The 12,138-nt window shown below is 43.0% G+C and overlaps 1 protein-coding gene across 11 annotated transcripts in view; it reads right to left on the bottom strand.

Annotated features, from left to right (window-relative positions):
- LOC137420932 (fibroblast growth factor receptor 2) overlaps positions 1–12,138 on the bottom strand; it is a 129,325-nt gene that overhangs the window by 38,881 nt on the left and 78,306 nt on the right. For 8 of the 11 annotated variants that reach the window (XM_068106460.2, XM_068106457.2, XM_068106458.2 and 5 more), the window contains exons 3-6: positions 3,198–3,266; positions 2,822–2,988; positions 501–639; positions 124–311 (exon numbers count right to left, since the gene is read on the bottom strand). In XM_068106460.2, coding sequence (XP_067962561.2) covers positions 124–311; positions 501–639; positions 2,822–2,988; positions 3,198–3,266 — 563 coding nt within the window. The remainder of the gene's footprint in view (positions 1–123; positions 312–500; positions 640–2,821; positions 2,989–3,197; positions 3,267–12,138) is intronic. The other 3 variants (XM_078772169.1, XM_078772168.1, XM_068106455.2) reach the window with 1 other exon arrangement.

The following is a 12,138-nucleotide window of genomic DNA, read 5'->3' on the forward strand; positions in this document are numbered from 1 at the left end:
ACGGATGGAGAGCCTGATGGACAACCCGAAAATATAATGCCTCTGCCGACTTTGTCGGTGGAGGCATAAAAACAAATCTACTTCTTGTGCCTACATTTCTATGGATAAAGAAGTCCAGCTCACCTTAATAGTTGTAATATGAGTTTGTCTCTCCGAATTGTTTTTGCTGCCATTCACCTCCACGTGCTTTATCCATTTGATGAGTAGCTTTGAGCTGCTATATACCTTGCACCGGAACTCTACATCAGCACCCACCATCACAGTTTTGTTGGCTGGAAGGCCTGGTTCCAGGATAGGCTTAGGTTGTGCTACTGGCCATAGGGGAGGTGGCGAAGGGGGGGGGGGGGGGGGGTGGAAAGTAAGCATTTGGGAACTTGTTATTAATCTTCAGTTTGTCTAAACAGCTTAGAAAACAAGGGTATCTTAGAAATTAACCACAAAAATGAAAAAGGACCTGCGCATGCTAGATCCGACAAAGATCAGGCTCCCAGGATACATACCACTAATCTCTGGCTCGTAGATCATGATATGGTATGTGTGAGTGAGGGTGCCAAATTGATTGGACACCATGCAGGTATAATTCCCCGTGTCTGCGGGCACCACAATCCTTGTGACAAGTTTCCAATGCCGAATCAGGATCTGACGGGAGGTTATGGGTCAGGTCAGGAAGGAAGAAGGATTAAAACATTTTTGGAGGTAACAATACTCAAATAAGGAATGAGCAATTCCAAAAGTAGAAGGAAGGACTCGTGACTTTGTTATTGTATCCTGACAATGTTTTGGACCATGCCAGGAACAACTGTATTATAGTGGGAAGAGAATGCAGAACCGGGACGCGGGGGTTTGACTTTGTGGCGCCCAACAGGCTAGTTGGGCAGTATATTTGGAGTTTGGTTAGGGTGCTGGCACACATTGGCATACTCTTGCTAAAGACACCATGGGATCTTATATCAGCCAGCCAATGCTTGCAGACAGGACGTTGGCTTAACATCCCACTCGACGGATGGCACTCATGAATGCAACACCCTGCTTGTGAAGCACCACAAATTTTCAGTTTATGGTTCAGTCGTGATTCAGACTCAGTTTAGACAGCTCAAACACGAGTACACCAAGTCTGAGTTGTCCTGTCAGCCCAGGACTCGTGAAAAAAGAAATGTGCAAGTACAGTAAAAAATAAATAAATCAGATGACGCTATAATCAAAATGAAAATTAACAGAGAGAGGGGTATAAGTTCCACTGATTCAAAGAACCAGAGGATTTTGGGAAAGAGCAGGGTATTACACAAAACAATGAATGGGAAAAATGGGGAAACAAGCCACCCAATGAGATTACTATGACCACGGTATAGCAGGCCATTCACAAGAAGTGTCAAAGTAACAAATAGTATTCAGTCTATAGGTGCAGTCAAAGAGCGGGCATGCTTTTCAAAAGAAGGGTTCTTATAATTGGAGAAAGTTGCAGGAAAGTTTCAGGCCATATAAGTCTATGCAGGTTTTTCCATTCAAATGAATGTTAAGCCGATGAATCCACGCCACGAATGCATGAAAACGGATGTGTACGTTTACAAAGGGCAAAAAGCTTTTTGAAGATCGAGTGCACGTGGAACTAATGAAATATGTGGTTTCATTCGGAATCTTTCATGGCGTTTCCTTCCATTTCTGTCTTAAAACCAATCCTGTTGCCAATGTAATACCTGGAACCCATTTTATATGAACAAAGGACATTGTGGCAAGCTGCATTGGATGGTGTATTCGTGAGTGACCAAAACTCATTCACAAAAAGTTCCATAATATGCTTCATAACATCTTAGAACCAAGTAGAAATCATCTTTGAACTCCAGTTTGCATGCATACGGAATACAATATGGGTAAGGGGTGGGGAGTGGGTGAGGGGTACATAAAACAAAATAAAGTTGGAAATAAGGAGGAAGTTTGGGGTAAGCGATATATTCAAAACTACACAGATCTGTACATTTATACAAGTGTCAATAGCTACAGGACATTAATGCAGGGAGACAAGTTTCATCTGTGTAATGTGGTGCTTGATATGACAGCGATGTTCAGATAATGGCCTCAATGGAGATTTGTACAGCATGGTTAAAAAGATGAGTTGAATCCAGCACAGGTTCGTTTCAATTCAATGAATCCGGCACAGATCCATTTCAAAGGATATTACAATTTGGTCCATCTGTTCTGATTGGCCTCCAACTACTTCCGAGAGAAGAAAAGGTGGTGGATGAGGGATGGTTATAGGCAAAAGCTGCTCCAAGTAGATGCTAAGACACCTGCTCACCACCTGTGTCTTCACAAGAGCAAGGCAGGTGCATAAAGTCAGGTCACAAAGGGCAGAACTTCTGCAGGCCATTACTAGCAGCCTTTGCTCTCATGAGCAAAGCAAGCTAAGAAACCACAAGGGCCTTTGTAGCAGAGGCCGTTTCACGTTACTAACTGACCAAGGGGTCAAGCCATCAATCTTTTAGCTTTCGCCCAATGTCCTGCCACGCAGGCAGACCTTTCTACATTTCACTTTCTCCAACACTCATTCCATCGACCTCATCTACACAACCCTCAACTGGAACCCATCCAACATAAAACAGCATGGCATGGAAACATTGAATTATACCTAGACGGATTACAGGTGGCATCTCTGGCAGCAGCAAAAAGACAGTTTATTGAAAGGTAAACATCATGTAACACAAGAGATTTTTGGATGAACACTTTGGCCAAAAGAAGAGGCCATCTGAGCAAGCCAAGGATAGTTTGTCAATAAACAGCGCTGGTATATTTGCACCATGGTGCACCATACCAGCTTGTCTCTCACCTGGCTGTTTCCACGGTGTTGGGATTTTAGTTTCGTGCCATTATGAAACCAAGTGATGGTGGGCCGAGGATTCCCTTTAGCTGGGCAGCGCAGTATGACTTTCTTTCTCGCGAAGACAAGAAGAGGCTGAAATGTGAGATTGTGTGGAGCCCTCCATCTCGGCGGACCTGCGGAGAAAATGACAAACAAAATGCCCACAATGATGTAATAATCCCTAGTTTATATTTCTACTTCTAGATGAGTGCACACACTTGCTGCAAACCCCTTGTAACCAACTACACACTGATAGCACAGCATTATGTGAGAAGGTGACGATGGGGGAAAGGGAACGTAGCACAAGACTAAGGGTGTTCATTGTAAAAATGTTGAAACGCACCCCCATCTGGATCAACGGACATCTCATCCACTCCATCATCGCCGCCTTCGTCATCACCCGATGACGATTCTAGAAACACAAGGAGAGATGCAGTGTGTTGAAAGATCACAGGCAATCACTGGCACTAGCATAATACAAACATCATACCATAAATAAACAGTTGATCGAACAGTTCTGCTTGTGCAGTTTCAGTGAAATTCCTTCAAACCCAAAAGTGGTCAAGAGCCACACAAGCATTCCACACTCATTGCTTCCAAAGAATTCCAAGGACATAGTAAGGACATTCATCAATACGATCGCTAGAGGGCTGCTTGCGTCCATCCCTTACAACGTGCTCTCCAGGATCAAACAATCGTATCTCCGAGTTGCAAAGTACTTAGGGTTGGTTTATTATTCACTCTTATAAGTGGCGGTGAAAGTTATGCAGCCGTCACATTTAAAAGAAGAACACGCTGGGTTTTCTCTTAAAGTCCTTGATCTTAACTCTTCTGATGTTGACAACAGTTTTGCCATACTTGGGTAAGCTCGAACCACAACGCGTTTGAGTCACTCAACCTGCTGTTCCCCTTCACATTTTCCCACTGATGGAGATTACTATTACCTCAGTCAACTTCCCCATCCCCCAAAAGTTAATGTGTAACCCTCCCCTGGCCCTGATATCTCATGGCTCGAGAAAACTCTCAGCTGCCACGCCAGAGTGCGCCAACAAGCCTCTGCGCCAGGTTTGCCATCCGCCTGCCAGAGCACTCTAAAAACCACAGATGCTGCCTATCGGACTCAGACGAAAGGGTCCAAGGTTGCAGGGAAAGCTGGCGACCAAATACAGCCCCTGAGGGACAACTTGAGACAAGAAAGGAAAAAGCATTCTAGGTTGTTTAAAAGTGCAACTTTGAATTGCGAGCAATAGATTGCGGCGTCGTGGAGACCCAGTCTCCCAGCACCGCTGCTAACAAAGACATCATCGCACAGTCTCAGGTGGCAAATATCTCTGACAAGTTTTACCATGACTCCAATCATAGAATTGACAAGAGAGGAGCACACAAACCCACGATTGGTGACAGTTTAAAAGGGTCCTACGAGAATTAAAAGACAAAAAGAAAACGATATAAATCAGCATTATTTTGTTCTGGTTACAAAGGCAGACATTCAAGCAAAATATGTCGATGCTAACTATGTGACAGCCCACACTTAGGCCAAATCAAGCTCTCCTCAAATCACCTGCTAAAACAACCTCAAGCATCCAGTGCTCTTCAGTCCATTCTCTGAGCTAATCAACAATAAGAAGTGTCGATTAGTGTAAACAAGGTCGATTGCAATACTGCCGATATAAGGTCATTTACGAGTACCTTGACCAGTTGCACCCTTACGATATCACCTACTTTAACGAGATTTTGAGTTCATCGCAAGATGAAGCTTCAGTCTTGGGGTTAGCTGTATAGGTAAGACCACCGGTAGTAGGTAGGCAGAAGCACTGGGACGCAAATGTGGCACATGCTAGATGGGCAAAGTGGCCTTTTACCTGTTCCTCAATTATCTTGAAACCGAAAAGCAAAGGACACCGTCGGCACACCTTTTATTCTTATTGGAAAAAATTTTTAATCGCCATCACATTTTAAATCGACCAGCTCATTATCAATGACCACTTAGTCATTAGGTTTGAGCAGATGTTTGGACTTGCATTGGCAGCACGTTGCAGGGGGGAGGCAACTGATCATTCAAGTGTACGTGGCACCAGCAGACATCACACAGCCGCTAGAATGCCATGTGTATGGGAATTGCGCAAATGCTGGTGCAGATAAAAAGCAAGATCAGGAAAAGCTCATCAAAGTTAGCAATTATATTTTCAGCAAATATTTTTCACAGACCCTTTACACTTTCTGGCCTCGGATAGTTTGTGGGTGTGTGCCTGGCAATGAGGTGAGGTTCAAGGGATATTAGAAAAGGATGCGGTGTGGAGGAGAGTTGTGAGACTCCTTCCAATATTCTTTGCTTTCACTTTTCACTCTAAACGCACATACATATGCACTTTGCTTGCTGCCTCGATTTGGAATCGTTTAATAGTCGATAATCTGCAACTACAGCCATCACTATAAGCAACCTATTGCAGCTCCATCGCAGCGAAGTACTAATCTCCATTTTTTATGTACATTTTGAGTCATGGGTGCCACATTTCTTGGTATATAACCTCAACATCTTTCTGGTATGGTGATGCTCACATTCTCCTCAAAATAAATCCACACTAATACAGGTCAGCAGTCTGAGGTCAGTACCCTGGGTATGCAAACATAGGCCCTGTACACACAAATGGTAGATCTAAAGTGAGATTGTTAGAGGAATGTGCAAATCGGACAGCAAGCAAAGTGTGCAAATAAAAGCAGAAAAGGCTTACTTACACCCCAATCCAGATAGCACGCATTGTGTAACAAGGATCTCAAACTTACTGCAGTGTTGCATATATCAAAGTTGCTTGCAAACCATGCACAAAATAATCCCACCCGACCCTCCCCAATGACTCCCCGACTGCCTCACCCACAACCCAGGGCATCGAGGAAAGATCTCAATTTTTTTTAGGCAGCTGACATTTTGTTCAAACCTGTCCTTGCTGACCCGCCAATGCCATCGGCATTTTGCCCAATTCCTTCTCTCCTCCCCCGCCCTAGATCCCCACTGCAAACTCAGCAAACCAACAAATAACTGAAAACAACCAAGAGTCGATCAAAATCCCATCTCTAGTTATGACGAGTAAGAAAGAACCACTGTTATTAAATTATATCGTTAGTCCTGCTGAGCTTGTTGTTAATGCAAACTTAGTCCTGCCTTGTGCCCGCCTTTCCCCCTCTACCTCCCCACCAGGTTTCCGCAGGGCTCACCATGTTCCACAATCAACCCTCTTCTGGTAAAACTACCCAAATCCAGGATCACTGCTCACCTCTATTCATTTGTTCCTCTTTTTTCCCCACCTGTGGAATTACCTTCCACATCCTCTTCAATCCCATTCTTCCCTCCAAGTCTTCAAGACAGCTGTTCACCGCCATCTCAGATCATCCCCAATCCAAAACCATGATCTTTTCTACCCTCGTTAATCCCACCCAAATCCCTAATTTTCCACTTTATCCTCCTTGGAGTTTCTTTCTCCAGGCATGCATGGTTTGCGTCCTGTTTTAGTCTGTTACGTCCTGGTACGTTCTGTGTGCTAGCTCTTCCATGAGCCTCAACTATGTATGCAAAAAAAGCGTCTGGTTACTGGTTACGTGAACTGATGTGTAGGACTCGACGATGAAGGAAAATAACAGGTACAAGGAGTGGAATATACACTTTGTCCGGAAATTGTTAAACTACCTGAATGTGCAGAACGACATTGAAATGCACGAGCATCCCAACAAAGATGTTTGGACAAAGCAATAAGCTAATGCGATCAATTGTTGCATGACCAGAACAAATTCTCTTCAATGATCCTCGATATAGATGCAACATCAATCTGTCTTTGTTCAGCATTTAAAGTCTCTAATCCATTATCCAAAGCGACATTTAAATTCAACATCAAACAATTAAAAACCCTATGTATATGAACCCGCTGACACATCATCGTTAGCAAGGCAAATTACACCTGACTTCTAAGTTGAGAGTTCAGGGTTTGGAAATCCGAGACCTTCTGATGAACAAATGAGAAACACACAGCTGAACGGTGCAATATCGTTTGCGAGGACGAAGGCTACATATTCTCACTTAGCCCAATCCCTAGGTGCACAAGAAAAGGAATGTGTGAAATGCAGCTCACGTGCCCACACGTGCAAAGGACAATAGGTAGAAAGTCGGCTCTTTCAACGTCACATTACCTTTTCTGTCCAAGAATAGTCAAAAGCATTGTCGGCATGTGTCGATGAGCTTGAGTTCAATTGGATTTTCATCGATGAAAACCATTTCAAAGACGTTATGTTTGCCTGGATACTCAGGACAGCCGATACATCATTGTGCACGCCGTCTCTCAGATTGAAGTTTAAACTGTGTGCCCCATATGCGAGCGAGTACAGTATTAGTTGGTGGGCATTAAATATCTCACGGTGTTTTTCACAGAGAGGAAGCAACTTATTGTGCCACCTCCCTGAACAAATCATAAATTCCTGCTCTAATGGACAGGAATAAGAAGAAGGGTGTGAGGGGGCACTGCATCACTAGCTGAAGCCATGTGTCTGTAAATGAAGCAACCCGGTAATCCAAATTCAAAATTGAATCCCAGTCCAATATGCATTTGCTACTGTTGGAGCAGGATAGATGTACAGCATATTGGAAGCACCACCTTCCAGTTGCAGTTTATCGTACAGCCATCCATGTGTACGGTAATTGAAATAGATTCTTAAACAATGAACAGAGATGTTGGCTAAAACGGACCCAAAAAACTTTGCATGTGTTTTCAGCAAAAACTTTCAACCCTTCAAGATGCATCATTTATTATGAAATAAATAAAATAAAAAAACTTGTGTTAATGTCTTGAAAAATATTGTGTTGTTGGAGTCAGAGTTGACTGTGCAATGAATAATGCACGGCCTGCTGAACACCCTTCAGGCAGTAGGAACCAACATCTTTACAATCGGTTCTAAAGTGGTACAGTGCTTTAGATGGTGTACACGTGCAGGTAGTATATGACTGCACGTAAAAGTGCCTTTTCTCCTGTCACACGACATTACCAATGTGTTTGAGCTGTGTCCCAACCTGCCCAGGCCAAGAGGTTAACCCCATTGTTTCACATGTCAGGAATTCCAGCCGGGCAAACTAACTTTAATACAGGTCTACAATTAGCTGAAAGGGGCTGGCCTGACTGGCTCTGACACAATTCCCCTTTGACTTGTACGTCAAGTTGGCACTCAACCTTACAGGACTTTTAATTAAATGAGACGGGGAATGCCTCGATTCTACCTTTCCTTGGGTGGTAGAGGAATAAAAGGTCATAAAACGGTTGGACATTCTTCTTCTTTCGCGTGCAGAACATGGCTGCGGGAAGCACATTTACGCAATGTCCCCTGTAGGATAGAGCGGCAATTTGTAATTTGTTCATGGTGCCGGCGATAGCTCATATACTCTTCACAGAAAATACCGAATGTATATAAATATATATATACTAGCAGAAGTACCCGGCGTTGCTGGGCGGGGGAAGCGAGGGGAACGGGGGAGGGGAGGGGGGGGGGGAGGGGAAGTGGAGGGGATGGGGGGGAAGGGGAGGGGAGGGGGGGGGGAAGGGGAGCAGTCAGAAGTGGAAGCTCTTTTACGGAGAATTTATATCTTAAAGGGGAAGGGAGGGGGGACGGGGAGGGGGATGGGAGGGGGAGGGGAGGGCGAGGGGAGGGGAGAGCGGACGGTGAGGGGAGGGGAGAGGGGAGAAGAGGGGGGAAGGGGGGGGGGAAAGGTGGGGAGAGGGGGAAGGGGAGCAGTCAGAAGTGGAAGCTCTTTTACAGAGAAATTATATTTTAAAGGGGAGGCAAGGGGGGAAAGAGAGGGGAGGGGAGGAGGGGAAAGGGAGTGGCTCACGTTTCTGAGTGAATGTGGCTCACGTTTCTGAGTTAAGTGTAATGCCGATCAGGAAGAAGAAGAAGCCATACTACCAAATTCGTACACTTCCGGAAGTTTTATTTTTTTGTATTAAAATGTCTGGTAATTGTTTTGTATTTATTTATGTTAATGTGTACTTGTATATAACTGTCATTCATTTGAAAAGGCTTTGGCACTATCGAGCGATTTTTTTTTGATTATTATTTTTTTAACTCCAAAAAAACGAACTTTTTTTTCCAATTTTTTTTTTGCCTAAAACACTCCCAGGCACTCATTGATGAACCTCTGAAAGTTTGATGAAGATCCGTTCAGCCATCTCTGAATAAAACGTGGACACGCACACAGACAACTCGCGTTTATATATATATATATATATATATATAAATCGGGATTTAAATTTAATTCAGAAATTGATCCAGTCGTCTATTCTCTTTCAAACATTCAAACCGACAGAGGTAGTTATTTATCACAGCATCTGTAGAATTTTCACCCTTATACTCAACTCCGTTTCGCTGTTATTTGGTGGAGCAAAAAGTCAACTGAGCTTTATAGAGAGATATATATATATATATATATATATATAATATATATATATATATATATATATATATATATATATATATATATATATATATATATATAATTTATATCAAAGTGGGTCACTTAGTTTAGCTCCAGCGGCTGTAATTGAATTTAAAAAAACATTTAAAAAACGAAAGTTCATCAATAAATGTCGTTGCAGAATGTAACAAATTTTAAAGGGTTCTCGTGACTTATGCAATGGGGAAAGATAGTGGCACCTCGATGACTTGAGCCACGAAACACGAGTTTCACATTTATGGGCCCAACAAAGTACAACACAACAGCTTTCCAGATCAACTTGTGAAGGGATCCACTTTGCCATTATGAGAGCCAGTGAACGAGAAACGCGTTCATGGATCGAATCCCTTTCAAAGAAAGTTGGGGAGGGGGGAGGGGTAGGGCCTGGCTTTGCTTAAGAAAAAAATGGCTTCCACAGCTATGTAGGCTGACAGATTCGGCAGTTTGCAGTGTCGCAGCTGACCCTGCTTTTAGAATTGGGTAGTTCTGTGCCTTCCACATACTGCAACCGAGCTGGAATCTGTATTTCAACGATGATATTTATTTAAACATGCACACGCGCACACATGCACAACTGGAATCAAGATGTTGAGATTGAAACTTTTGGAGCAAGTCAGAAATAAGCAAATAACGATTAAAGGAGAAAACTGAAAGCAAAACCACACCGTTTCAGTCGGTCCATTTGTTCAGTGTTACTGCCGTTGCGCTGTGGGTCACCCCCGGCATTCCACAGTTAACTTAAGAAAACAAAATCATGTCAAAGAAACCTTTGGACTCTGAAACGGAGGTCAGCCTGCTGATCAAAACCAAAAAGGCTACCTTCAGACAGAAAAACAAACGGACCCAAAATAACAGTAATCAAAGAAGGCTCCTTGCATTGAACTGTGGTTTAGAAAGAAAGATTCAGTGAGAAACTTATCCCATTCTGTGGTATTCACAAGTAATAAGCTTTACGTACTGAAAGAAAAAAAATCAAACAAGTATTTTATACGAAAAGTCTAGATCCTTCAAAAAAACTATTAATTGTAACTACCACTCACGATAAGAAATGAAGACACAAGACATCTGGAAACTAAACACGCAGAGGAACTCTTCTGGTGCCTTTTAATCGCTTTCGTTCACGAGTTCAAAACAGCATTGTAATCAAAAGATGCTGCGCTTCATCGAAACAAACACAATGTCCTTACACCCCTTTGGAGATGCCAAACATTCCTTTTGCCCAGATCACCAAAATCATTTCAATATGCATTAGAATAAGCTGCAACGTTTGATAACCGAGCATCTAATTAAGTAATATACTAATGCTACCCTTTAGCTATAATCAACTTGAAAGTGATAAAAAGTTCAAACACAATCTGTGTATCTTTCATCAGGTATTCATTTACAAAGGATGGAAAGAGTGACAAGGTAAAAATTTATATCTGCCCAGTGTTACACACACAAAAATGCTAAAGTACACACCGGGTTGGTGGATTCAGCAGAACTAATTGCAGTGGGTTAAGTCCAGACTGCTTTTGATGTGAAACAATCCAGGAGATGGGTCCAGCCAAGAGCAAACACCTCAAACGACTTGGTGGAGTTTCACATCATGACAGGAATAGCACGGAATAGTTATCCAATAGTCTCACAAACTTTTGATCCATGTGTGCAATTGGAGTTGATTTTCTCAAAATCACTTCGATGGTGTGGATGAGGCAGGGAAGCGGGGAGATGGAAGAAAAATCTGAACAATGCCGACAGGTTATTGAAATGGTCGATTCAATGACAATTCGGATCATCAGCTGGGAACCATCCTTGACAATTCAACCCGGCCAGAACGTTTCCATAACCGTCACTGTGTCTGACGGTCCAAAGGTCCTCCAATATGACACATGTGTGTATATCTATATGTACAGTGCATTCAGAAAGTATTCAGACCCCTTCACTTTTTCACATTTTATTATGTTGCAGCCTTATGCTGAAATCGTTTAAATTCATTTTTTCCCTCATCAATCTACACTCAATACCCCATAATGACAAAGAGAAAATAGGATTTTAGAAAGTTTTGCAAATTTATTAAAAAGAAAAAACTGAAATATCACATTGACATAAGTATTCATACCCTTTGCTATGACACTTGAAATTTAGCTCAGGTGCCTCCCATTTCTCTTGATCATCTTTGAGATGTTTCTACACCTTCATTGGAGTCCACCTGTGGTAAATTCAATTGATTGGACATCATTTGGAAAGGCACACACCTGTCTATATAAGGTGTCACAGCTGACAATGCATATCAGAGCAAAAACCAAGCCATGAGGTCGAAGAAACTGCCTACAGAGCTCAGAGACAGGATTGTGTCGAGGCACAGATTTGGGGAAGCCTACAAAAAAAATCTCTGCTGCATTGAAGGTTCCCAAGAGCACAGTGGCCTCCATAATTCTTAAATGGAAGAAGTTTGGAACAACCAGGACTCTTCCTAGATCTGGCCGCCCGGCCAAACTGCGCAATCGGGGGACAAGGGCCTTGGTAATAGAGGTGACCAATAACCCCATGGTCACTCTGGCTGAGCTCCAGAGATCCCGCGTGGAGATGGGAGAAACTTCCAGAAGGACAACCATCACTGCAACACTCCACCGATCTGGGCTTTATGGCAGAGTGGCCAGACGGAAGCCTCTTCTCATTGAAAGACACATGAAAGCCCGCTTGGAGTTTGCAAAAAAGCACTTAAAGGACTCTCAGACTGTGAGAAACAAGATTCTGTGGTCTGATGAAACCAAGATTGAACTGTTTGGCTTCCGTCTGGCCACTCTGTCACAGC

The sequence above is a fragment of the Myxine glutinosa genome, chromosome 2 (assembly GCF_964187855.1).
Source record: "Myxine glutinosa chromosome 2, kmMyxGlut1.1, whole genome shotgun sequence".
Taxonomy (NCBI): domain Eukaryota; kingdom Metazoa; phylum Chordata; class Myxini; order Myxiniformes; family Myxinidae; genus Myxine; species Myxine glutinosa.